We start from the raw sequence: 27,955 nt of genomic DNA, 5'->3' as shown, positions 1-27,955 counted from the left end.
AAATGTTACCCCCAAAACATGTGGAGAATAGAGAGGGGGAAATTGTAATGTTACAGTGGGTAATCCTGGCAGAAATCATCTTAATCTCGTAATCATGGTCAACAGCAGCAGGGAAATAGAGCAACGTCATGCAGCCCCCCGCCCCGCTGTCCTGGGAAGGGCACACCGTCTCTGAGACCTTCTCCCCGCAAAAGACAGCTCCCTGACATAATCGTGAGATAACATCAGACAGAGCCCATGGGCTGGGTGCTCATCCCAGCGTCAGGAAAACAAGGAAAGACTTCAGAACTGTCACGGAGGGAAGAAAACATAAGGACACCAGACAATTCAATGCGCGTGGAATCCTGGATGGGATCCTGGGAAAAAAAGAAAAAACTAACAGGAAAAAATACTGAGATGAAGTCTGTAGTTTACAACGTTGTACCACGATCATCTGCTTAGTTTTGATAATCGTTCCATGGCGATAGAAGATGGTTAACAGACGGGAAGCTGGTTAAAGGGTATAAGAGAGCTTTCCTACTATTGATGCTGCTCTTCTGTAAGTCTGAAATTATCTCGGGGCGCCTGGGTGGCTCAGCGGGTAAGGGTCCGACTCTTGGTTTCAGCTCAGGTCATGATCTCACGGTTCATGAGTTCGAGCCCTGCGTTGGGCTCTGTGCTGACACCCGCGGAGCCTGCTTGGGATTCTCTCTCTCCCTCTCTCTCTGCCTCTTCCTGGCTCACTCTCTAGCTCTCTTTCTCTCAAAATAAATAACTAAACACGTAAAAAAAAAATAAAATCATTTCAAAATTTAAAAAAATTTAAAGGGTCATCAGGGGCAAATTTAACAGTCTGTTTTCACCGGACCCTAGATTTGGGGGCAGAAAGAAGGGAGGAAGGAAGGAAGGAAGGAAGGAAGGAAGGAAGGAAGGAAGGAAGGAAGGAAGAAGGAAGAAAATAAGGGGGAAAGTTGCTTCAACCCTATCAGTAAGTGAAAAAAAAATGTATAAAACTCAAAAGTGCCCTCTTGGTCATTCTACACCATCTTTATTCTGTGAAAGAAAACAGTGGGCCCCACACAGGGTATCAAAGACTATTACCTCCAGTTTTTGCTCAAAGAACTCAGCATATTTGGGTGTTTTTTTTTCAATCTCCCCCTTTCATTTATTGTCTCAGGGTAAACACTTGTGATTCATAAATGCCTTGAGAGTGAATCAGTATTCTCCTGTTCAAACCAGCAGAGGCCACATCAAACAATAGCCCACAAGGTGTTATTAATCATTAAATAGGCACATAGGAGAACATTCAGGCTAGGGACCCAATTTTCTTTTCTCTCTTGACTTTTTTTAAGGAAATAACAAACAGCAAACCTTGACTTTGAGCTATTCGGAAAAAAAGTTTTGTGTGTTTTTGTTTTGTTTTGTTTTGTTGTTGTTTTCCATAAAAGAACACGGTCAAATTCAAGACCAAAGGGGCGAGTGTTTGGGGTGGGAAAAAGCTCCTTCCTTTGGGGTCTTCCTTCTGCCATTAAACAATGGCCTGGATTTCAGATTACAGCACTTGCTTTCTTTGCATTCACATGTCCAAGGGAGATGGATGTTCTCTGCCATGCTTGGCAGGTGCAAAGTCCCGTGGTCGCATCGCCATATTAGCACACAACCTAGTGCAAACCAGAAGGTGGGGAGCTCCAGGCCCATCTGCTCTATGAGAGAAGAAACAAGTCCCGTCAAACATACCTTAAGCAACCATCCAACCATTGTGGGGCTTCCCTCTGTCCCTCCCATCTCCTGTATACACTAAGGCTCTCTAGGTTCAACAGTGGCCTCATTGGTAGATCGAAGGCATCACCTTCCATAGGCATAGAAGTGCTAAAACATTAGTGAGTTAAAAATAATATTTCCTCTGGGTGACTCAGTCATTTGAGCATCTGACTCTTGATTTTGGCTGGGGTCATGATCTTGCAGTTCATGGGATCGAGCCCCGCATCTGGCTCCGTGCTGGTGGTGCGGGGTGTGCTTGGGATTCTCTCTCCCCCTCCTCTCTCTCTGTCCCTCCTCTGCTCACGTGCGTGTTCTCTCTCACAAAATAAATAAACTTAAAAAAAAATTTTTTTAATTAAAAAATTAAAAAAAAATTTTTTTATGTTGATTCATTTTTGAAAGACAGAGAGAGACAGAGCACAAGCAGGGGTGGGGCGGAGAAAGAGGGGGACACAGAACCTGAAGCAGGCTCCAGGCTCTGAGCTGTCAGCACAGAGCCCGACGCGGGGCTCGAACTCACGAACCACAAGATCGTGACCTGAGCCGAAGCCGGATGCTCAACCGACTGAGCCACCCAGGCGCCCCTTAATTAAAAAAAATTTTTTTTTTCAAGTCCGACATTAGGTTCACTGCTGTCAGCACAAAGCCCACTTCTGATCCTCTGGTGCTCTCTCTCAAAAATAAACAGACATAGGGGTGCCTGGGTGGCTCAGTCGGTTAAACGTCCGACTTCAGCCAGGTCACGATCTCGCGGTCTGTGAGTTCGAGCCCCGCGTCAGGCTCTGGGCTGATGGCTCAGAGCCTGGAGCCTGTTTCGGATTCTGTGTCTCCCTCTCTCTCTGCCCCTCCCCCGTTCATGCTCTGTCTCTCTCTGTCCCAAAAATAAATAAACGTTGAAAAAAAAATAAAAAAAAAAATAAACAGACATACTAAACAAACATAATAAAATAAAATTTTTTTTAAATAAAATTTCTTCTTAGGAAGCATCTCTGATAAAAAGACAGCTGAAGAGACAGATAAACAATGGAGCATGTGTCACCACAGAACTAGGATGGCCACGAGTCCCGGGTTATGCCAGGCATCCTGCCATGACTGTTACCAGCACGACCTTTCACTTTCAAAAGTGACCCAGTCGGGACCATAGACTCTAAGGTCTTCTACAAGAACCCACTGGAGCAGGCCTCAGACATGCATCTTGCCACCAACTGTAACGCATGTAAGTGTGACCGGATCCGGGGAGGGCCTGCCCACGTCTGCTCCTGTGGACGAAATGTCCCTTCCAGCCCTTCCCGTTCCTGCCTGGAGGGCAGGGGCTGGGGCCAGCTGGGCCCGAGGAAGAGGGGGGAGCCCACACATCCTGTATGCCAGGCCCACACTGATGCCCTTACCTGCCTCCAGAACTCTCCCTTCTGTGGGCCTGAGGCTCAGTTCACTAATGCAAAGCAGACCTACCCAAAAGTCTACAGCTCACAGAGCCATAACCATAGTACACGGGTGATAGAGACCCACTTCCCTGGCAAAGGAGAAGGAGCCAGATAGTTTTTTCAGGTTTCTCCTGATTCCACAGCCTGTGATTCATAAAAGACTGGCTGAAGCCTTTGGCTTTGTCAAATACGCATGGACCCATTTACGACAGTGGCGGTCCATCCGTTTCTTTGAAATCTTAACACCTTGTGAATTTTTGCAGAGAAAGGAGGCTACCTATCTTATATGCCAAAGATACGTAGAGAGCAGTGACAAAACAGCTGAAAACTTACACTGTATTTGTAATATGTCAGGCACTGTCCTAGGCACGTTATATACCTTGTCCTCACAACAATCCTATAAGCACTGGCGATCTCCCCATTTAACCGGTAAGTAAATTGAGGTACAGAATAGCTATGGCACGTAGCTAGAAAGCGAACAAGCTGGAACACGAACCCAGGCAGCCGGGCTCCAGAGCCTTTGCTTCGTAACCAACACTGCTATAGTTTTCCCTGAACATATAGAGAGATATGCGTTCCACATTCCTAACAGAAATAATCACCAGGGCAGTCGAGTCTCAGCTGTAAAACACTTGAAGTTCACAGAGGAAGCTGCTATTTAAATATAAGAGGCCATTTCACCCTCAACTTTATAGCCCCCTTTATCAATACCATCAGCATCGTAAAACAACAGGTGTGTTGGGGTGCTCTATAAAGACTGGTGTTTTTGTGCACCATATTTATACTTATGTAACCCAGTGTGTCTGCGCACAGTCACTCCATCTTTCTGGGTCACCCAGAATCTTCCACGAGGGGCTGGCGTGAACAGAGCATGAGGGCCGGAGAAGAGGTCAGCAGTGGTCCCTCCTCGGGATGGTTTGTGGCCTCCTGGGTGGGACAGCCCACCAGACTCTCCTTGCCCAGGTGGCCTCCCTCTCATTTTCTTTCCCAGTTTTCCAGGAGGAACAGTGATCTCCACCCCCCCTGCCCCCCCCTCCCAGCCTCTTCCCCCTTTCTATCTGCTGCCTGGTGGTGGAACCTGCCTGCCTGAATCTTACTGATTAACTATACATCGATTTGGCAGACCGTGATTACAGTAGAATGGTTTGGGAGCTCAGTATCTCACTTCTTCCCACGCACCTTACCCTGGGAATTGCTTTGTACTTTCATATTGCCATGTGGTGGTGTGCCTTTAATCACCATCAATAAAGATAGGCCTGGGAAAGTACGGACAGCCGCAGAGTCCCCGAAATCCGACTGCAACAGAGTAGAGCCGTCTGTGGGGGACAGCCCGGCTGTCTGGAGTGGCCGATGGGACTGGTCAAAATAAACCCACCCCTTTGATCCAGCGACCGAGGAAAATTTGGAAAACTATGCTGACCCTCTGAGGGTTCCACTGAATTGCCAGGAAAACCTGTGTTCCTAAGTCAGAGTTCATTCGTGCACTTACTCTCCAAATATTTGAGGGTGCCAGACGCCATAAGGAGGTTCATAGCTTATTATTTTTTTTAATCAGAGAAGCAATCGACACGAAGAATGTGGGAAGCGAAGGGGAAATTTTTATGACGGAAACCTGGGTTCTCACCACGTGGCGCAGATGACCAGCATTTGAGTAGCAGCAGAGATGGAAGTCAACGGTCAAAACAGGCGTGGAGTTGCGCCCGACACATGGGAGGTGCTCAAAAAGAGTCACAGAACTGAATTAAGTTAAACGGGCAACTGGGAACTGGACGGTTTGCATCCTTGACCCAGCTGCCTCACCATTATCAACACACATGGCAAGACCAGTGAGGTAAAGGCCACAGCGGGGGGTGTGTCTGATGCATGTACAGCCTGACAACCTCCTCCAGAAGCTGGCAACGCTCTGGGACTTTATCAAGAGCCCTCCGAGGGCCAGCCTGCCACACACCAGCGTGTTCCAACAGAGCTGGCCTTCCCCGCCTCCTGCCAGATTTCAGTCAAGGCTGGCCTGTGGAAGTCCACTCCTGCAAAAGAAGAGGTTCCTTTTCCCCATCCCACAAGTGCCTCGCACAGGGCGGGGCTGAGGGGACCCCCAAATGCACCGCATCATGTGGGCGCTTGCCCACGGTGGTCAGGGCGATGGAGGTGAACACTTGGTCCTTCCTTGGTCCTTTCCCTGGCGCTAGAAGGATTCAAGGAGCTTGCCCCCCCCTTAGTTCTGAGCTACCCAGCCACCTCTTCTCTGGGACCGCCACCTTCAGACTAACCACAGAGCAGGATGCAGTCTCCCCATGGCCCTCATTCCCTGCCATCACCCCCAAACAATCCCGCTGCTTCTTCCAGCCTGTGGGATTTTATGGTGCTGCTCAGCGATACAGACAGCACAGAACAAACTAGCTCCTGAGGAAAAGTGATGCGGGTAGCAGGGGTCCACAGGGCCCTCACTCACAGGCCCTGTTTCCCTCTCCGAAGGCACTGGATGCTGAACTAATAAGAAGCTTCAGCCTCAGCCCCGGGGGAGGCCATGGTCATCGCTTTTGCTGCATCCTTTCCAGAACCTGCTCAGTCATCTTCTCCCTAAGTGGGATTCCTTCCCCTCCCTTCTCCCCGTACCCCCTCCCCCAGCTTCCCACCATAAGAAAGGACACTTCCTCCATGCTTCCCCCACATACGTGTCCTCTGGATTACTGATGTTCTATACCAAGTTGACAGACATCTTTCTTCTCCCTTCTGTTCCATTGTCTGGAAATTTTATTTTTGCCCAAGGCTGAGAAAGAAAAGTTGGTTCTCCCCCGGCTGCTATGCTCCCTGCCCTGCCTTGTATCTCTAGAGGCACTTTTTTTTTTATTTTTTTAAAACCGTTTATTTATTTTTGAGAGACAGAGAGAGACAGAGCATGAGCGGGGAAGGGACAGAGAGGGAGACAGAATCGGAAGCAGGCTCCAGGCTCTGAGCTGTCAGCACAGAGCCCAAAGCAAGGCTTGAACCCATGAGCCGTGAGATCATGACCTGAGCTGAAGTCGGAGGCTTACCCAACTGAGACACCCAGGCACCCCTTAGAGGTACTATTTTCTAGAAAGCTTGCATATCCTATATCCTGTGCCCCTTAGAGCCCATGATGTAGCCAAATGTCTCCTGCACTGACTGCTTGAATTTTCTCTTCCTCCCTGGGCCTCCTATCAAAATCATGCTAGTCTAGATCATAAAACCATATATGAGGACAAATTGCTGTAATGGACTAGACAGTACCCTGTCAACTTTCAAGTAACTGTCAGGCAAGGGACAGTTACCTCCAACTCTGGGGACAAGACGGGAAGGCCCCCAACCATGCTGGAAACCACCAGTCTTAAGCTACAGCCGTGGCAGCTGCCTAAACCATTTTCTCGTTCCCTAAGCCTGATCTCTAAAAGGAAAATGTATATTTCACGTGCAAATGCCATCTATCAGCCACTTGGAAAACCCACGATTTTTCTCACCTTTCCCTCTGCTAAGTGTGACGTCAGCCAGCCATTCAATGTCTCCCTGCTCCAACATCACCACAATATTCCTAGCATCACATCTTCTCTGGTCCGGATAAAAGCCCAGTGTTGACGAAGCACAGATTCAGGGGTTAGACATATCCTCCCCTGCCCCCCATCTTCCTTTTAGGGTGCAAATAAGGGGACAAGGTTGGCAATGAGAAGAAAAGAGCAATGGCGTATGGCTGGGCTTGGCTGACTGAGAGACAAGAGGACTATTCTGTGTGACCCCTGCACAGGGCCTCCTGTCTCCTGGAACTCAGATCCTTGGAAATCAGGATCCTTTCTCTTCCAGAGGTTGGGGGTGGGGGGGTAGTTGCATCCAAGAAAGCATCCCAGTGCAGCAATCCTGGGATTTACCCACGCTCTGTGCTGGGCACAGCCTGTCACACTACCAAAAATCACTCACCAGCCATGGTCGGATTCTCGATTAGAAAATCCATCTTGGGTGGTAATGCTGTAGATTTGCTGTAGATGACCTTTCAAAACGTTCTTATAGAGATAGAGTGAGGCAGGTTTCTGGGTGGGTGGGCAGAAAATCTGAGCCTAATTCTGGCTTTGCTATTTCCTCTTGGGGAGGCGTTGAACCTTGGGCAAGTCACTTCTTCTTGGGCTCCATTATACCACCTCTTGGGTCCCTTCCCTTGCCTCCCCCAGCCCTTTTCCTACAAGCGGCGGGGGCGGGGGGGGAGGGGGAGATGATATGAGGATAATAATGATGGAGATTTTAATTAAAAACATGTTGCATACGCTCATATGCTCATACTGTATCACTTTCAGGCGTTAAGTTTTACCTACATGGTTTTCCTGGCTAGCTGAGTTTTTTGTTGCTGTTGTTTATCTTTTGAGCAATTGGATCCCAAGTCACAATTTGAGCAGCTATCAGCAAGCCAAACAATGCAGGTCCTGGGTTTAAAGGGGCCAGGCTTCACCCCGCCTTCCTGAGCCTTCCAGAGACCCCCTCGGGCACCAGCCCTGGTGCAGTTCTGAGCCTTTAACTGCAAGTTAACATCCCTGTGGCCCCTGGGGAATGCGCTCTTTCAGCTCTTTCGCTCTTTGGTCTCTGGGCTTGCAGGTCGCCTCACCACAGCCCTGCTCAGGGGGCAAAGGTGAGCGGCGGCGTTTAGAGCCTTCCCACCTCACTGCTGCTACTGGGCCTGCTGCTGCTGAGGCAGCTGGAGCCAAATGTGGGAATGGAGCCATTCTGGAGCGCCCTGCCCCCACCCCATTGGAAAAGGCTTTCTTGGCAACCATCCTTTTTCAGGGCCCATTGGAAAAGTGCACATTCTCACTGGCTCACTCAAGTTTTTCCAAGGCGGGTGGGGGGCAGAGAGCATTACAGGCTGCTATTAGCCAATGTCCAAAGCTTCCGTTTTCCGCCTCCACCTCCTTTGCAGTTCGAGGTCCCAGCCCGGCTGGAGACCGACCCGGCAGTTTTGTTCAGAAGTAGCAACTTATTTTTATCAAAGATGGAATGCAGACGCAGTTGTTTCTAATGCCTCTTCATGGCAACCAGGACTCTTGTTCCAAGCATTCCTGAATCATCTTCTCTTAAAAAACACTTGGCTTTCTTGCCTGTCCCTTTCTCCACGCAAAAATTGGGGGCAGAGCAGCACTAGCGTCTCAGAACTTAAAAAAAAAAAAAGGTTCTGGAAATTCAAAGCACTTTATTAATGTGTCTATTTTTTTTTCTTCAAAATCTTCTGAATGTTTATTTTTGAGAGAGAGACAGAGCATGAGCGGGGGGAGGGGCAGAGAGAGGGAGACACAGAATCCGAAGCAGGCTCCAGGACTGAGCTGTCGGCACAGCCAGACATGGGGCTCGAACCCATGAACCAAGAGATCATGAGTCAAAGTCAGACACCCAACCCGCTGAGCCACCCAGGTGCCCCTAATCACTTTAAATCCAGGCTTTGGTGGTTGGTGATCACAACTCCATAAACCCCACCCCAAATTTCCCATGGACCGCAGCACTGTGGTGTGGTAAAGGCCTCTGAGCCGGCTTCTGGCCCCCACTCTGGTCATACGTTGCTGTAGGCCCTTAAGCCAGTCCCATGCCCTCTCTGGGCTTAGGTACAGACTTGTAAGTGGAGATTGTCTAGATCAGTTTCCTCCGCCTTTCAGGGTCACGAGAAGCTCTGAAATTTTGCTGAAAGCTATGGACCCTCCCCTGAGGAAGAAATCATGCACTCATTCATTGATCCATTCATTCAAAAAAGTATATATTAAGCTACTGCCAAAGGTGCATGTAGGCTTCATTCGGAATTCCATTTCGGGCGTTGTTTTAGGTTCAGCTTAGGGGGTTCTTCTTAAGGTAAGAAATCCTGGTTGTGAATTTTGCCGTGATGGGCATATATGGACGCTTATCTATTAGAAGGACCACACAATAATGATTCTAGTAAAGGATCATGAAACTGCCCGTCAGGCAGATGCCAGAACACGCAGGCAGCGAGGCAGTCATCAGGCAGGTGATCCCTGGCTTCCCTCCCGCCCCTCCCCACGGGCACGCGCGCGGGCAAACACGCGTGCACCGCCGCACAATCGGCGGGGAATGTGCTGTTTCTGGGACGCAGACCGCAGGGAGCTGGCTGCAGCTCCAGAGAGACAACAAACACCTCTTCTATCCTGGGCTTTATTTTTCTCACGGTCTCTGAAAAGCCTGCGATCAGGTGATATGTGTGGGACTGTTCCCTGTACAGGTGCGGAGCAGGTACTGAGGGGAGGAGAAATCCGCCCCGTGTGTACTTACTCAAGGCTCTTTCAATAGCTCTCCCAGGATAGCTCTTGGCAGGGCAGCTACCTCGGCTCTGGCAGGCTGCAGGGAATCCGAGTGTGAGAAAGTCAGTCAAGCGGAGGAAAACGAAGTGGGGGGGGGGGGGGGAAGCTTCAAGTCCTCAGGCAAAATACCTTTTTTCTTCTCTCACTCTCTGTGTTTTCTGTAGCTTTAAACCAAACCCACAAACCAGGCTGCTACCTAGGGACAAAGGGGAGTCTCACTGGAGGCGCAGTTATTTGTTTTATGGTTTAGAGCAAACAGGTGATGTAGTAAGACAGAAAATCACCCTTCGTGGGCCAGAAAGGGGAAGGGGGATAAACAGAGCGGCCCCTGGTTGTATTTATCCGACATGATACAGTGGGAAAGATTCCTTGTGTTTTGCTGGTCTCACAGTGGGATCAAAGCGGTGACCTCTGTTGATGAACAGGGTTCAATTTTCCCTTTGCTTTGGGGACGGGGGGGTTGGAGAGGAGGACTGAAATATAAAGGCTGTTCTATCTAAGAGGAGGCTTCCAATTCCAAAAGTCTTTTCTTGAGTTTAGGAGCTTAGGTCCCCATTTGAGAAGGGCTGGAAAGAGTGTCAACTTGGCCCTATTTTCCCTGCCCCAAATCAGGATACTGAAAAATAACATGTAAGTACATTTGCAAAGAAACTTTCTTCTTGAATCATGAGGTGGAGGGCCAGAGATTTCATGGGTTGGGTTTTTTTGTTTGTTTGGCCCAGAGACAAATTCATGGCAAATTTCTGGTTGCTTGACTGACCCCTCTGTCTCTCAAAAAATGTGAGTGTGTGTGTGTGTGTGTGTGTGTGTGTGTTTAAGTTATTTGCTCATCCTACCAGTCTAAGCACTCCTAAAGTGGCAATAAAAGAGTTGCTGATTAACTATTTAACCCATGAGGCTGCTTCAGGCCCTGCAGTGAGACCTTAACTTGACTATATTCAACATTCTCCACGCACCTTCAGGGTGCCAAATCCAGAGGAGAGGACAGTCGGGGACAAAAAAGACTCTTAGGCTAGAAGGGACAGGGGATGGTTTACCCAGCTAGTTAATGAGGGCCCAATGTCAATGTCATAGCAGCATTTGGTGGAGGAAGTCACTGGCTCTCACAGATTTGGGGGGAACCTAGAAAGGGTTAACATGCTTCCCTGGGAAGGGTTTAGTTCCTTGGAAGAATCTGGGTCAGAGTATTTATGCAGTTTTTAAAAGTCAGATGCTGAGTAGAGCATTTTAAGGAGCCTGCGAAGTCTGCATGCCAGAAAGGAGGGGAACTTCACAGGCTCCTCACCTTTCACCAAGAGCACTGCAAATACCCGGGAAAACTCCACTTTTTTTCCAAAGCAACAGACAATTTTCTGTCATCACCACCTTTCCATCTGCTTAAAATAAGAAAGGAAAGTCCTGTCCCATTGGGCCAGGTTGCAGGTCAACAAAGGAGACATTGTTCACCTGTTTCTTCAGAACATGATAGGGCACAACCCACTCTGCAGTGTGGCAAGAAAACACACAAAAATCCCAGAGAGTCGCCTGAGGGGCAAGAGTGAGTAAACCAAGCTTGCAATGAGGTAAAGGCTTGGCTGCAGACTTGAGGGTTGTCCTGGAAGATGGAAATGAGGCTTGGAAGATAGATTCAGTCAGAGTCACAATGACTCTTTAGTTGGACTCTAGGTCGCGGGGGAACATTGCATGAAAGGGTAGGCAGGTTTCTGCTGAACCTGGATCACTGGACAGTGTACAGTCAACGCCCAGGTGAGCTGGTTCTAGGCAGGTGCTTCCAGGTGAGTGTCAGTCTACACCTGTCACTTAGGAACCTCCTTTACCAGCCTGAACCTCCTCACTGGGCTCTCTGCCTCTAATCTACTCTCCACACTTTTCCTAGAGCCGTCGTCCTAAAGGAGAATCTTGATGTCCCTTCTCCATTCAAGAGCGTTTCATAGTTCTCCAATGTCTAAAGATAAGGCTAAAGTCCTTTAGCAAGATATTTAAGGGTCTTGTGACTTGGCCTCAAGCCTCCTCCTTCAGTCCCTTCTTATAATCCTGCCTGTCAGACACCCTGGACTCCAGACCATGATGCCCAAATAAGGACTTCATGTTCCAGAGTGTAGGCCTTTCATGCCATGGGTACTTCCATCCTCCCCAGCCCCATGACTCACATTTCCAGTGCCCCAATCCTCCCTGTTTTCCAAGATACAAAGCACAGGCCATTTCCTCCAGGAAGCTTTCCAGGATGCCCCCAACTTATTAATAATTTAACTATCCTAAACCTCCACAGCATTTTACTTCTATCGAGACACATGAATGTCTCTCTGGAACCTACCAGAGAAAGAGCCTGGGAAACAGAGGTCAGCTGCACCTAATGAGTATCTCCAGGCGGCAGACTTCCTGACGGTAATAAACATTTTGTTCATCCCTGTATCCCCGGGTAGGCCAGCAACACTGTTGCCCATATAGGTGTGGTTTAGTGTTTCTTTCAGGGTCTGATCTCTCAGGCCATCATCTAAGCCCGAAGAGAAAGGAATATAAGAGGCACGCCTGGCCATCAATCAGAAAATCAGGGTCCGTCTGCCTCCAGTTGACTGTAAACTCCTTGCAGACTGCCACTGTGTCTCTCATCCTGGTAATCCCAGGGTTTAACACGGTGTCTGGCACAGAGCGCGCGCCACAGAATGAAAGAACTGAGAGGGGCTCGCCCAAGGTCACCCCGAGTCAGGAACCGCTGATTCTCATCCGGACGAGATCTGGTGGAACCGTTTACACCATTATCTCAGTGGGGAGCTCGGAGGAAGGAAGGAATGAAGTGTCTGAGCAATGTGTGCCAGGCCCCTGGCGGCCTCCAAGCCTGCAGAAGGGCTGGGAGGGCGGGGAGAGCGCGACATCAAACAAGATGCTGGGCTCCCGGGCTGCCCCGAGCTTCCCGAGCAGCGCGCCGAGCTCCCGGGCGGCGGGAAGGGTGGAGGGGGTGGGGGCGCGGGGGCCCCGCGCGGGCGGGCGGGACGGCGGGAGGCGGCGGTGGCGGCGGCCGGCCGGGGGCAGTGCGCGTCGCCCGCCCCGCGCGGCAAATCCCCCAGGGAGGCCGCCGCCAGAGCCCTGGCGCTCCCGGCCCGGCGCCCGCCACGTGGCACCCGGCGGCGGCGGCGGCGGCTCCTCCCGGCGCGCGGCCCGGCCAGCCGGCAGCACGCAGCCGCCCGCGCCGCCCGCCTCCTCCCGGCCGCCCGCCGGCGGCCTCCCGGGCGCAGCGAGGGGGAGCTGCCCGGCCGCCCTGGACCCAGGGAAGGGGCGGGCGGCGCGAAGCCGCTTTAACCGCAGCCGCCGAGCGGAGGCAGGAGGCTGACCCGGCCGCTTCCTAAGTGCGGTCAGGCATCTCGTGACCGCGGCGGGCGCCGGGGGCCCCGCGGGGGAAGGGAGGGAGGGCCGGGGCAAGGAGCAAACAAGAATGCCCCCACTCCTCCCCCGGGCTGTTGCTAGCGAGGCCTTCGGCGGAGTTAAAACCCCAAGCCCGAAATCAGGGGTGGAGTGGGGGGTTGGAATAATTCCCCACTATCCACCCCGGGGCGTGCGCTCCCCGCCCGGAAGGGCTGACCTTGGCCGGGGAAAGGCGGGGGGCGGTGGTAAGCGCCGGGGCTCGGCTCCCAGCCCGCCGCCCCCTCGGATTCCTGGCGCGGCGGGGGCCGGAGGAGGGGGCCCCGGACACACACACACACACCCCACACGCAGCGCGCGCCAATGAGCCCCGGCCAGGCGCAGGGGGCGGGGTTTTCCCAGGCTCGAGCACAGCAGCTGCTATTTACCTTCTTGGCTTCTCCCGGGGACCGAGAACCAGCCCCCGCGCTCCGCCGCCCGCCGCCGCCCCCCGCCTCCCTGCCCCTGGGGCGCGCGCACACACACTCACACACGCACGCACACACACATCCTCCCGGCCCGGCCGCAGCCGCGGCGGCAATAAAACATCCTGGCACGTGCTCCGGCTCCAGGCGCGCCCTCGCCGGCCGGCTGATGTCAAACTGCATCTCGGCTGGTGTAGCTCTTAAAGGGCCCGCGCGCGCCGGGTGGCGAGGCTGCCCCGGCCGCCCGCGGGCGAGAAGGAGGGGAGAAGCTGCCGCCCGGCCCGCCACCTCAACGTGCTGAGAGTCTGTGGGTGGAAAGGAAAAGGGTGGCGAGGGCGCGCGCGCGTCCCTGAGGCCTTGCCATCAAAGCCCCCTTGTTCATCTTTCATTTGAAATTCCATTTCCTTTCTGCCCAGTTGGAAATTATTCTGATTGTTTCCTGGGGAAGCGCGGGATCCAAGGCCCCAACTGCAGAAGAGGAATGAGGGGCGGGGGTAGGGTGGGGGATTAAAAAAAGAACACCTTGCTCTGAAAAATCCCAAGTGTAAGGTAGGCATTGTTTTCCTTATTCTGCATGCGAAAGGTTTTTTTTTGTGTGTGGCGGGGGGGGGGGGGGGAGTGGTTTTTTTTTTTTTTGCCCTTTTTCTGCATGATCGATTTTCATTATCTTCCTTACCCCAATGTATAGAGTCTGAGCGGGAAATCACTTAGATGTATCGGTAACTCACGCCCTTGCACAGTTCTCCTCTTTTATCCCTGTCCTTCTAAATCTTTTTTTAGAATATATTTCAAATGAACTTATTAGTATCAAAGCAGCTCTATTACACACGTGAAAGGAAATAAAGAGCAAAGACGCTGGCCCCAAAAGAAATAAACTAGACTGGAGCAAAACCTGCGGAAAAATCCCCTGTAAAGCAAAGCCCAGCAGGGAGAATAGCAAAGGGTTAAAATCCTTTTGATTGACGTTGTAGCCTCCGGTGCCCCGGGCTCAGGCGCGCGCCATTGGCCGCCAGGCACAAGGCCTGGCGGCCAATGGGGGGGCGCGGTCCACGAGCGGTGCCGCGTGTCTCCTCCTCCCATTGGCTGAAAGTTACTGTGGGAAAGAAAGTTTGGGAAGTTTCACACGAGCCGTTCGCGTGCAGTCCCAGATATATATAGAGGCCGCCAGGGCCTGGGGATCACACAGGATCCGGAGCTGGTGCAGATAACAGTGGAATCCCCCGTCTACCTCTCTCCTTGGTCCTGGAATAGCGCTACCGGTCACCAAGTAGCCATAAAATATTATAATAAACCCTCAGCACTTGCTCAGTAGTTTTGTGAAAGTCTCCAGTGAAAGGGACATAAACAAAACAATTTTTTGTGTGAAGGACTCCAAAAATAAAATTCTCTAGGGATTAAAAAAAAAAAAAGGCAACAGAAAATGCCAGCAGATATAATGGAGAAAAATTCCTCGTCCCCGGTGGCTGCTACCCCAGCCAGTGTCAACACGACACCGGATAAACCAAAGACAGCATCTGAGCACAGAAAGGTAAGGGCAGTACCACTATCTCTCTGCAGCCCTAAGAAATTAAGTCGGGGTTGGGGGGCTCCTTTCTTCCTTTAAACTCCGGGGTGAAATGGCAGATCCCATGGGAACTCAGGGCTCTATTTTTATTTCTTTCCAGTCATCGAAGCCTATCATGGAGAAAAGACGACGAGCAAGAATAAATGAAAGTCTGAGCCAGCTGAAAACACTGATTTTGGATGCTCTTAAAAAAGATGTAAGTGGGCAATGCTGCCTTTTTTTTTTTTTTTTTAATTAAAACAAAATACTATTTCTTAGATACTCAACGTGAAACCCCCTCGCTGACGGGATCGTCCTCGCTGGCACTGCATTCCCTGAGGCGGGAGGGCCGGGCCCCTCCCGGGTCTAGGGATGTCGGCGCCGGGGCCGGGGGGCGGAGGGGGGTGGGTGTGTGGGAAGGAACCACAGCACACCGAGGCGGCTGGCGGGGCTCTCACTTCACTGCCTTGCCTCTTCTGTGCAGAGCTCGCGACATTCCAAGCTGGAGAAGGCGGACATTCTGGAAATGACAGTGAAGCACCTCCGGAACCTGCAGCGGGCGCAGATGACGGGTGAGGGCGGCTTGCCGCGAGTCCCCCTCTGCGGGCGTCCCTTTCGCCCCGCGGTGATTTCTTCCAGACTTCCGCCCGTGGTTGTGAGAGGCATTCAGCTACATTTTACTGCCTTGGCTCACTCTTGCGTTCCCACGGTCTGGGGCTTATTTATAGCCACAACTCCAAGTTGTTACTGTTCCGGAAAGGGAGGGAGGGAGGTTGTAGCGGCGAGGGTGGCGGGCGGCTTGGCAGTGGGGGAAGCTGGTGCCGAAGAAAAGACTCAGAACCGTGGCGGGTCTGGGGGTCATCTGGTTTAGCACTCCCCGCTTTCCTATTACAGAAGGGGAAATGAGGCCCGGTTGGCGGGGCCGGGGTGGGGGGGGAGGTGGTGGTGGAGGGCATTGCCCAAGGTCACATCGCGCGCACGGAGGATAGGGGGAAGATGTGAGGCTGTATGGGTTAAGATGGAGCGACCAGGAATGGAGAGGCACCGCCTCGGTTTCGGTCGCCAAGCTGGTGTGGAGAGGTGGACGATTTTTCTAAACAACCTCCCTCTAGCCGGGGCAGTTCCGCGGGCGGGTGGTCAGGGAGGAGCACCGCGGGGACCTCCCAGGGCGGAGGCGGTGGCCTCGGGGCCAGGGCCATTGGGTGACCCGTCTGTCTCCTTCTGGCCCGCAGCCGCGCTAAGCACAGACCCGAGCGTGCTGGGGAAGTACCGCGCCGGCTTCAGCGAGTGCATGAACGAGGTGACCCGCTTCCTGTCCACGTGCGAGGGCGTTAACACTGAGGTGCGCACCCGGTTGCTCGGCCACCTGGCCAACTGCATGACCCAGATCAACGCCATGACCTACCCCGGGCAGCCGCACCCCGCCTTGCAGGCGCCGCCGCCGCCCCCGCCGGGACCCGGCGGCCCGCAGCACGCGCCGTTCGCGCCGCCACCGCCGCTCGTGCCCATCCCCGGGGGCGCGGCGCCCCCTCCCGGCGGCGCGCCCTGCAAGCTGGGCAGCCCGGCTGGAGAGGCGGCTAAGGTGTTCGGCGGCTTCCAGGTGGTGCCGGCTCCGGACGGCCAGTTTGCCTTCCTCATCCCCAACGGGGCCTTCGCTCACAGCGGCCCCGTCATCCCAGTCTACACCAGCAGCAGTGGGACCTCCGTGGGCCCGAACGCAGTGTCGCCTTCCAGCGGCCCCTCGCTCACGGCAGACTCCATGTGGAGGCCGTGGCGGAACTGAGGGGCTCAGGTCACCCCTCCACCTAAACTCCCAACCCACCTCTCTTCCCTCGGGATACACAACAGGAACTTGGACACTGGGAGAGAAGAGGACTTTTGTGATTAAGTGGTTACTTTGGTTTTTTTTAATTTCTAAAAAGTTACTTTTTTGTAGAGAGCTGTATTAAGTGACTGACCATGCACTATATTTGTATATATTTTATATGTTCATATTGGATTGCGCCTTTGTATTATAAAAGTTCAGATGACATTTCGTTTTTTACACGAGATTTCTTTTTTATGTGATGCCAAAGATGTTTGAAAATGCTCTTAAAATATCTTCCTTTTGGGAAGTTTATTTGAGAAAATATAATAAAAGAAAAAAGCGTGAAGGCTTTTATGTCTTAGAACTGATTATTTCAGAATATGTGTTAAAAAAAAAAGGTTCTTGGCAGAATTTGGATTACGCGCAACCTGAGAATTCAGTCATTGGCCCTTTTGTTTTTAAAAGAACATTTTTAACAATCCATCAAGCCTTACCAACCCTCCACGAACTAAATTCCACTAAATTTGCAAGAACTCCTCTATTATGGCTACTCTAATCAATTTGTGGTCAATCTCCTCAAGGATTTCAGAATTTTTTTAGTTGCAGTTCAGTCCCGGTTCTCACACTAGCTCCTCTGAAGAAGATAGAACCAGACTGAAGTCATGAAGTTAATCAGTCGAGTAATGGGTGCCCCCAGCACCTTGAGAGAGACCCCTGCAGCACTACTATCCTGGGAAACACATGGACACCCAATGTAAATGGAGGCAGCCTCAGCCTTCTAGTGTTGGAGCCTGTTTAATTAGGCAATACTTAGGTGCAGCTACACATTCCCTTGTACCAGCCTCTAAAAGTTTGAAATGCCTCTCTGCACCCTCTTCAAGCAAGCTGAGAAGGTCAACAGATTCCTTTTGCCAAGGGACAGCTAGTTAGACTCCCAAGTGGAGCCCAAGTCCAGATGATTAACACCAGACATATGTTTTTGATAAGTTTCTGTGCTTGGCTCTAATAGAGAAAGCATGTGGAGGCCGCTCTGGCAGGCACACAGGCCATCTTCCCTTTAATACAAACAGCAAGCGACCCCTTCGCTTGGTCATGCCCCATTTCCAGGCAAGATGTGGGCTCCAGATAGAAGCAAAAGGGTTGTCTCGGGTTTCAGCTCACATAACCCTCCTTAACAAGTCCTAACTCAAAGCGGACAGCTTTAAACTGTGCCAGGATCTGCAGGGAATTTCTTCCAAATCCCATCACAAAGACTTGTCAGATTTTGTCAGATTTGGCCAGGTGTTTGACTGCATCCAGGTGTTGGGGAAATGAAAACCACGAGCCCTGCGAGACCAGACACATCAGCCGCGCTGTGGGTCTGGCGGGCGCGCCCTCCTCCCCCACTGCCGGCCAGTCCTCCCGGCCCGGCCCCTCCCGCCGGCCTCCCCTCATGCCCCTTCTTTCAGAACTGCTTCTGGGAGGAGAAGGATGAGGCGGGAGAAATCAATCTTTGAAGCCTTCCTAACAAAGATAAAGCCAACGATTTTCTGTCTTGTTTCAAAAGCTTTACCTCTCCCCCGCCTTGCTCTGGCCTTTCCCACAGGCCAGTGTGGAGAGCCGCTCTATCACAGGAATGATCTAGCAGACAGTTTTCCACCCAAATACCTTCGATCCAGCTTCGGACCCACAGGGAAAGTTTTCAAAGATAGTTCATAAAATTTGGCCCCTACTTGCCTCCTTATGTGAAAGGTATCCGACACCCACCCCCCAGAATACGCACACATACACACACTCCTCTTTACCATACCATTTTCCCATGATTTCCCTCTTGTTTAAACACAAACATAATAACAATTGCTCTATTAAGACACTCAACACAAGCCTAAATGCTTCATTTGGCAAATCTGTCCGGCCCCACTAGAAGTCCTTAACTGTCCTGACATAAATAATGGAGACATCAGGGTCTCATTTTTACAAAAATACATTTATATTCTTTAAAAAGTCACACACACACACGTGCAATCTCTACACCAACTTCAAACTAAACCTGTCTTTCCCTGTGCTGAAGGGGAACGACTGAAATAAATGAATTTTTATTAATATCAAAAATGCAAAGATCTTGGAGGTGGGAATTAACAAATTTAAGGAAAAGCAGTAAATAATTGTTCATTTGATAATTTGATAGCCTTGTTTCCCGGATTTGGGGAACTCAGATGAGGCATTTGTTCCTGTACAATATGGGCAGAAGGGGGACACCCAGGCCTCTATGGGAATTTCAGGCTCCTCTGGCAGCTACACAACTAAATTGACTGTGTCACTTTGGATGAGTCATTTCCCTTATCTGGGACATTTCCAAGTCCAGTGAGTGGGTTTATTTCCAAGACCTTGTGCCCTCCCTCACCCAGGTTGTTTCTGGAGTAAGTAGTTTGGGGATTAGGGAGAATGAAGCTTCAAAGACGATTGCAATCTTGCTCACCCCCCACCGTCCTACCCGGATCCCTGGGGCCTGGCCTAGTTTACGGCCTGAGACACACCCAGCAGCCCCTCTCTGCCGCCCCGGGCAGTGCCGATGGCTCCCGGAGATAAGGCCCAGCTCCAAGCTCCACGTCCGGATGCGGGCCGCCGGCCTCCGCCGCAGTGCGATTATCGTCTCAATGGAGACCCTCCAGGGTCCCGGCCCCCCGCGGTCTCTGGCAGCATCCGGAGCGGGAAAGGCGCTGAACTGGAAGGGGAGCTCTCCCGGTCAAGACGCGAGCCTTCTCTAGTGAATAAACGCGACTCCGAGGCGCGCCCCCTTCTCGCGCCCCATTTCACCCCCACGTGTTTCTGGAGCGGGGACCCAGGGGTTAAACTGGACCCCCTCATCGTCACCACCGTCCCGGGAAACCTGTCATTAAAGTCAATTAACTTTTCCCACACCCCTTGGCCGGTAACAACCCGCTGCTAGCTTCCTCCTCGGCTCCTAAGTGCAACCAGATGGGCCGCCGAGCTGCCCCCGCCGCGCGCCCGCCGGGGCGGCCCGGGGGTTCCAGGGAGGCCGCCGGGGCCCGCGGCCCGGGCGGGAGCAGGCCAGGGCGGCCACGCCGGGCCAGCCCCGGCGGCCCTGCGGCCAAGGTGGTTTGCTTAGCAGGCCTGGCTGCTTTCTGGCAGGAAATGAATAGCTCCCAGATGAGCTCAGGCAACCTGAGAGGTCGTGAGAACGGCGCGAACCCCCGCCTGTGCAGCCGGCAACCTGCCAGGCCGCGGGGGGAGCGGGCGGCGGCGGCGGCGGCGGGAGGCCGGGAGGCCCGGCGGGCGGGCGGGCGGGCGCGCGGGCGGGCGGCGGCAGGGGGAGAGGGAGGAGGGAGCCGCTGACACACGAGCCCGCGCCCGCTCCCGCTGACAGGCAGGCAGCCGCCCGCGCCCGGCCGCCTCCCCCGCTTCCCCCGCCCCAGGCCCCAGCGCCTCCCAAGCAGCAGGCCTTAGCCGCAGAAATGCGGCCGCCCGGCCCCGCCAGGGCCTGGGGGTGGGGCGGCCTGCCAGTGTTTTTCCAGTTCCCCCGGTAGCTCCGGGCCGCATTTAGAAGACGGGGAAACTGGGCCGAGGCCAGTGTCAGGGCACCAGAGGCCCTCGAGGCCTGCCGAGCACTGCCAAGCGTCAGGCCAAGCCAGGGCAGGAGTGGGCAGGGAAAGGGGGAGGGGGGCGGAAGGGGGAAGGGCATCTCAGCCCACACCGGCGTCCCAAAAAAGAAGGAGCCACCAGACAGGGACTCTAGACTCGTAAAAAAAATATATCTCATTTCTAAAAACCCTGAGCACCTACTAAGTGTCTAGCAGGCCCGAGGCAAGCGCTACAAAGATAGGACTAATCCCCACACAGCCCCTGCCCTCCGAGAGCTCTGGTTTAGCTAGGAAGATAGACAAACATTCAAGTGACTCATCCCGGGGATGATGAGGTAAGTGCCAAAAATGAACTTTAAACAAAGGGCACCTAAGAACAGAGAGATTAATTCTGATTTGAGAGGAAACCAGGTAAGTTTTGCAGGGAGTTGGCACTTGAAGCAGAGAGGTGAAAGATGAGCTCAACGGGAAGAAAAAGGAGGAATAGGAAGGTGAAAGAAAAGGCAGAGATAGGTAAATATTTAGGTCCAGTTTGGGGAAATTTCAGGAAGGATGCCATGGTTGTCCTATTTCAATTTGCAAATATATAAATTGGCTTAGAGGTCAAAAAAAAAAAAAAAAAGAGGACCAAGCTGTCTGCTTTAGTCCTTGGTTTATTGCAGAATAGCCTGGGGGTTAAGTGCACATGATCTGGCTTCAGATTGCTTAGGTTGTAAGTCCAAGGCAGATTAACTTCTCTGAGCGTCCTCTGTAACAGGGGGCTCATGGGGTAGTATTTCATAGGGTGGTGAGGATAAAATAAGTATAAATGCATGTAAAGCATTGAGAATGGTGCTTGGCACTGAGGCCTCCGTGCCCGTCAGCTAGTAAGATTCCTGAGCAACCATAGTGAGGCAAGGGTGTTCGCCAAACTAGCAAGCGAAGCCTGGACTTTGCCCAGTGATTTCAGGGACTGCTTTTAATTACACCAGGCCCCAGGTGAAAGGACCACTGCCTCTTCCTTAGTTTCCAATTTCATGTACTCATTCAATAATTACTGAGCCAGGCACTATGGGAATAAAGGGAGAAGAAAGGCTTGATCTCTACAGTTATAAAGCTCTCAGTCTGGTAGGCGAGACAAACCAGTAAAAAAAAAAATGAATAATAATAATAATAATAATTGCTCTGTGTTAAGTGCCATCAAAGTGGGGTAGTATGCACTGGTGGTACAAAAGAAGGGTACTTGTCTTAGCAGGTACATTGTTGGTCCTCCAAATTAGAATTAATCTGTGAATTTTTGTGACCACAGACATTGCCGGCACAGTAGATAACTATCAAATTCCACCTAAGAAAAGTGGTTGTCAAATGGTTAATTTCAAGATTAATCATTTTATGATACTAATATCTTCTGAATGAGCACAATCACCTTGATGTGGTCAAGGAACTGGTTCCAAAGTGGCCCTTACCCGTGAAATGCTGAGCATGTCCCCTTGAGTCTCTGGGCTTCGGTTTCCTCCCTGATAAGGTGAGAAGGTTAGACCGGAAGTCTCTAAGATCCTTCTCAACTCCCCGGTCTGTGCTTCTCTTTCCTCAGCATTTTGACACACGCTCTGTAAAGGCTGTAAGAACCTTTATCAGGCATATTTCAAAACTTTTGACCAAGGCGTGGGACGATTTTATAACCAAGTATTTTCATCTGCAGTTAAAGACATGGAAGCAAACTCAAATAGATGCGCATTGTATTTCCACTGTTATAAGCAAGTGGGCCACACGTTAGTTTCTGGAGACCGGCCATGGGATCGAGAGTCGCATTCACTGCGTGGCACATCAGAGGAAGACTGCATCTGACAGGATTTGCTCACATACCTGCTCCTAAGACCCCACCCTTTACTGTAATATCTTGTCATCTTCCTGGGAAAACAGAGTAACAAGAATTAAAAATACCACCACATTCCCTCTTGATCCTAAAACCTCGCTTCCCATCCTTCTCACTTGCCCACTTCTTTTCTGGGGGAAAAAAAAGAATGTGATCTGTTGTTTATCAGGACTCCTTCCATTTAGGAAACATAGTTCCCTAACTGGCTAGAATTTTTCCACTAGTACATTTACTGAATTAAATAAACTTACTGAATTAGTCTTGTTAAACAAGAATGTCAGTCTGAATTAGTGAAAAGTCTGAATTTTAAATATCCAATAGGGAGAGCAGTAAACTTTGCAAATCCTTGTAGTGAGTCTGAATTCATAGTTTACAAAAGCACTTGCTCTCCTAAAACTAATGCATTAAAGTCATTTAAAGAATGTATTCTCCCAAACAGGTTAAACATGAATCTTGCAAAATTATACTATAGTTGAGCCTTGAACAACTCAGGCTTGAACTGAGCAGATCCACTTATATGTGATTTTTTTTTAATAAATACAGTAGAGTACTATAAATGTATTTTGTTTCTTATGATTTTCTTAATAGCATTTTTTCCTCTACTTTACTTTACCATAGGAATACAGTATATAATACACATAACAAACAAATATGTGTTAAGCAATGGTTTATGTTATGACTAAGGCTTCTGGTCAACACTAGGCTATTAGTATTAATAGTTAAGCTTCCAGAAGGCAAAAGTTATATGCAGATTTTAGAATGGGGGGGGGGTGCTACCACTCCTGCATTGTTCAAGGGTAAACTATATAAATCTTTCTTTATAGTAAGAAAAAGAGCTAGGATTGCAACCCAAGTAAGTACTTGTAGCCTAAATTAATAATAAGGCTTTACTGTAGCTACTCTATGTCTGGATATGCTTCCAGTCATAATTTGCCTTTAGTCAAGCAGAGATCAATGCATTTTCCCCTTTAAAATTGCAAGTATCACTTAATGACAGCAATGTTATTTACGGAATACTATTTGTAACTTACTATTTTATTATTCACAAAGGTGATCTGATTTCATGTTAATTTTCCTTGTTTAGTCACCCAGGTGAGACATGACATTTGTAAGTCCTGCTTACAGAAAACTCCAGCCTAGTGAAAAACTCCTGGGGTCCACAAATGCCAGCATCCAAATTGTTATGTTTCCTCCTACATAGTTTCTCTTCTCTCAGCTTTTCCCCCTTAGCTATAAAATCTATCCTTATGGCATCAAAATGTGTAACAGGAATACGATTCCTTAACAGGGGCAGGGGAGGGCAAAGACAATGTCAAATTAGTTTCAGAAGCAACTGCCACGTATGACATTGAGGAGTAAAAGTTAAATGGAAAAGTGCTGAAGGCATTTCTTCATTTTAGTGAATGCCAACAGATAGACGGGCTCAGGGATGGGATACAAAATGTAAAGGAAGGCTTCCCACATACCAGATTTGTGAAGAAGAAATACTCTTCAACACTCAAAGTTATTCTTTCCTGTGTTCTGTTCCATAATTAGGGCCCCTATGATTATTTTTATACAAATAAAGTCTTGCAGAATCAAACAGCTATTTCCCTTAAAATTCTACATAACAAAGTAATTGTGGACTTGGCCATAATGCCTTGCAGAGGAGAACAAGCCTCTAAAAAACTCTGAAACTAGGGGCACCTGGGTGCCTCAGTTGATTAAGCGGCCGACTCCTGGTTTTAGCTGGGCTCATGATCTCATGGTTCGTGAGATCGGGCCCTGCATCCAGCCCCAAGCAGAGCTCTGAGCTAAGATCACGGAGCCTGCTTGGGATTTTCTCTCTCTCTCTCTCTCTCTCTCTCTCTCTCAAAATAAATAAATAAACATGAAAAAAATACTGAAGTCTCATTTGTGTTATCTTTGTTTTCTTGTTTGGGGTAGGGGTAGGGGCAAGACGGGTTGCTCAGGTTGGAGGGGCAGTATGATACATGGTCCTCTAGAGAACTCTGAAACTACTTTAGTGTGATGTCTTTGAGATTTCATGGTAAGTTCAAAACAGAAGGTATCCACACAAAGAAGAGATGTTTTGAAACAGTTCAATGCCGGGAGCCTTTCAAAAAGGCTAACAAAGTTTTCTTGCCACAGGACTCCCTTATCAAAGACCTAAGGCCATAGCCATATTTACACATGCACATTGGTTTAAAAAGAGAAGTTGGATTTCAAAACAATCCATTTGATAGCCATCCAATCTAGCAATCACTTTCTAACCCGATGGTGGGCTGAATTCAACTTGCTTTTTAAAAGCCAGCTTTTTATGTTTAGCACACAGCCTCTGGCGTGGCTCCAGACCCCAGCTTTGTGCTTTCCCTGCTTTGCTGGGACCCCACCCCCCACCCCCACCCCAGCCTCTCCACTGTACTCCCTGGAAATCTGTTCTGTTTGCAGTAAATGCCCCTCTACCTGCAGTCTGGGTGTGAACCCGCTCGTTGCCTGGTTCTGCCTTTCTTTTGAGCCTGCTGGATTAATGACTCTTCATTTTCCCCACCCAGGGTGCCTGGGCAGGAGGCGGGGTTGGTGAGGAGTGTGCACTCCTGGGCTCGGGAGTGGGGTCCCCAAAGTCAGGGTTTGTACCTGGGCGGGGAGCATGAATGATCCCATGGGCTGTGAGTGAGGACACAATCTCTGACTCCCTAGACCCTTGGCAAACCACGTTTCCTCCTTCGGGTAGAAGTCTGTCCTTGGTGGCATCCAGCTCTCTTTAACATCCGTTCCTCCTCCTCTCTACTGACTTCTTCCCTCAAGCTTGCCTTCACCTGGCTGGTCCTCCCTCCTTTCTCAGGGACCGGCTCTGATGCTTCCCTCCCCGCTTCGTGGAAGATGATGGTCCACAAAACTATCTGCTTTTATTCCTGACTTTTTTTTTTTTTTAAATATCATGCTTGGTACACTATGGCAACTCTTTCTATTTATTTATTTTTGATTTTTTTTTAATGTTTATTTTTGAGAGGGGGGTGGGGGGGAGAGGGAGGGAGACAGAGGATCTGAACTGGCTCTGTGCTGACAGTGGAGAATCCCTTGTGGTTCTCCAGCTCGGGAACTGTGGGATCATGACCTGAGCCAAAGTCGGACACTCAACCTTAACCGACTGAGCCACCCAGGTGCCCCTTACTCCTGACTTTCAACCTCCCTTGCCCTTTTTACTTTTTTTTTTTTTCCTCAGCGTATCAGCACATTTATTTTTCCACAGTTAGAGCCAACTTCAAGCTTAAACCTCTCTCCACCTGCCACTTCTCTCTCCCTTCTCACCACGGACCCCTGAAACCTCCCTCATGGTCTCAGCTGTCTTGCTCCTCTCAGGGCCACCTTTCTCAGACAGACTTTTGTGTCCCCCTCTCCACAGAATGCTCCGGCGGGGGCAACTCAGTGAACAAACCAGATGATCACTTTTCTGTCTTTTCCTCTGTCCAACAGTTTGTGAGGTTTTGACCGGGTACAGACTCCACCCATCCTTGAAACTCCCTCCTTTCTTACCTCCTGGGGCACCTCTTCCTCCTGACTTCTTCCAACCCGTCTGGCAACTTCTCAGCACCCATCAGTGCATTCTTTCCTTCCACCTGCCCCATGAAGGTCGCGGGCCCTGACAATTCTATCCATGTCCTGCTTCTCTTGTGGCTCAGCCACCCATGGCAGTGATTAGCATCTGCATGAAAACCATCAGATCTGCTGTCTCCGATCCAGATTTCTTTCCTGCGCTCCAAACCATCGACCCCACTGCCTACTGGACGTCTCCACATGGAAGTCAGTATGGCTCAAACCCTGTGCCTGGGAGATGCCCAACCCTGTCCCCCCAGGCTCAATGTGACTTCCACTGTCCCACCCACCTATCTCCTCCCTGAGCATCAGGAGTCACCAGGAACTTCCCCTCAGGCCTCCCTGTCTTGGGAATTTCAACCCCCATTGTCAACGCTTTTGTGCAGGAGTTAGGGGGCTTTTGCTTTCCCCTCGTCCAGACTGATCTCCTTGCCCTCAGTCACACCCGCCTCCAACCCATCAGCCATACCCCGTCATACAGCCAAGCAACCACATCTCTGTGAGAAAACTTCCAAAGGCTTCCTATTGCCTCCACAACTTAGAAACTTGTGTGATTTGCTCCCAGGCAACTCACCTGCCTGAGTCTCTCTAGGAAAGCTGCATCCTGCCCACGCACCACTCGCATGCGAATCAGCTTTAGTGCCTCAAGCTCTCCATGCTCTCTCTGCCTTCTATCCCTTCACACACACACTGTCCTGTGCTGGGAGTGTCCCACCTCCACTTCTGCATCTAGGGACCTCCTACCCCATGTGTCCTGCAAGACTTTGCTCAATTCACCTGCTTCTAGAAGGTCATCCAGATGCCTCTAGTTCCTGGCCCTGACCCCTCTGGCGCTGTCCTGGGGCCTCTCACACAGCACTGATGATACTGGATTATAGTGTCTGTTTCTCTGTCTCCCCAGCCCAGACCGGGCACATTTTGGAGGCAGAAACAACATATATTTCTGTACTCCCAGCCTGTGACACAGTGCCTACCATACGGAAGACATCCAGAAAGCTGTATGCTAGCATAGTAAGACGCAGGATATGAATACAAATAAAAACCAACGTTTGAACAATACTTCAAGGTTCACAAGGTGTTTTCAGAAACACCTTCTCATTTGATCCCCAAAGCAAGTAAGACTGGTCATGTTAACCTGATAGCAAATGTGGATAATTAGTCTCAAAGATAGTAGTTGGTCTGGCTAAGGAGGCAGCTAGAAAGTAATAGAGGTGGGTCTCTGGAACCCACATCTTCTGGCTAGAGGGCTATACTTGTCTCATTCTCTGCAGCAATGGACAGGACTGAGCCCCACTGTCTAAAGCCTGTCAGCTTCCAAGGGAAGCCTAAACTCCATCTCCACGGTGCCTGAACTTTTGCTACATATGTAACCAGAACCAACTTGGAGCAGCTGGAAATCGGTTCTCCTCACTCCTGCTTTGCTGCCTTAATACGCATAACTAAAATCTCTCAGAGCTTGAGAACTGGAGGTTCCTTCCTTCCTCTGGTCTCCCAAGTGTCAGAGAATTAATGCAATTGAAGGCAAGTTTTTGTAAACATAAAAATTAATGATTCTCAGCACAAATGAACTACCAGGAATTTTTCAGACTCAAAAATTCTAGGGGCACCTGGGTGGCTCAGTCGGTTAAGCATCCAACTCTTGCTTTCCACTCAGGTCCTGATCTCACCGGGTTTGTGAGTTCCAGCCATGTGTCTGGCCCTGTGCTGACAGCGAGGTGCACCTCTTGGGATTCTCTCTCCCTCTCTCTCTGCCTCTCGTTCGCCCGTGTGTGTGTGTGTGTGTGTGTGTCTGTGTGTGTCTCTCTCTCTCTGCCCCTCGCTCACCCATGTGTGTATGTGTGTGTCTTTCAAAATAAATAAATAAACTTTTTAAAAAACTCTATAGGGGGAATTGGAAAGTAAATCCCAAACTTTAAGAAGTAAGGAGAGCATCAGATTTTGAAGATCGAATTTGTGTGGCTGGTTTGAAAACGAGCTATGCTTTAATAGGTGAATGAGTCACACTGTGACCCAGAGAAACCAGTGGGGGAGAAGCACAGAAGGGTGTAACAAGTGATTCCAAAGTGCCAGCTACGGCTGAGGCCACCCCCAGAAAAGTCCCCGATTCAAAACAGTTGTTTGCTACAAGATCGATCCGGGTACCTGTAAGCAGAACTTCCCCGAGAAGCAGTTGCTGCCTTTCTAGATATAATATGTTTGGGCTTTTCTTTCCCATGTGTGGCTGCCGGTGTTCTGCATTCAGTTTTGTGGTAGACTAAAATGAGCACGTATTACCAGAGGGGCTTCTTTAGAGGAGACGCTGGCGTCCATTC

General features: G+C 50.5%; 1 protein-coding gene and 1 long non-coding RNA gene across 2 annotated transcripts; one reads left to right on the top strand and one right to left on the bottom strand.

Annotated features, from left to right (window-relative positions):
* Positions 1-686: 686 nt before the first annotated feature.
* LOC113599836 (uncharacterized) lies at positions 687-13,680 on the bottom strand. The gene is made up of 3 exons (XR_003420745.2): positions 13,246-13,680; positions 9,432-9,497; positions 687-1,682 (listed from the first exon to the last, which is right to left on the bottom strand). It is a non-coding gene; the product is annotated as an uncharacterized LOC113599836 (long non-coding RNA).
* Positions 13,681-14,100: 420 nt separating this feature from the next.
* HES1 (hes family bHLH transcription factor 1) lies at positions 14,101-16,985 on the top strand. Its single transcript, XM_027061178.2, has 4 exons — positions 14,101-14,809; positions 14,946-15,041; positions 15,309-15,396; positions 16,057-16,985. Exons 1-4 carry the CDS (start codon positions 14,702-14,704, stop codon positions 16,605-16,607), a joined length of 843 nt encoding a protein of 280 aa, XP_026916979.1. The 5' UTR covers positions 14,101-14,701; the 3' UTR covers positions 16,608-16,985.
* Positions 16,986-27,955: the final 10,970 nt, after the last annotated feature.

The sequence above is a fragment of the Acinonyx jubatus genome, chromosome C2, assembly GCF_027475565.1.
Source record: "Acinonyx jubatus isolate Ajub_Pintada_27869175 chromosome C2, VMU_Ajub_asm_v1.0, whole genome shotgun sequence".
Classification (NCBI taxonomy): domain Eukaryota; kingdom Metazoa; phylum Chordata; class Mammalia; order Carnivora; family Felidae; genus Acinonyx; species Acinonyx jubatus.
This window is presented reverse-complemented; position numbering and strand designations above follow the sequence as displayed.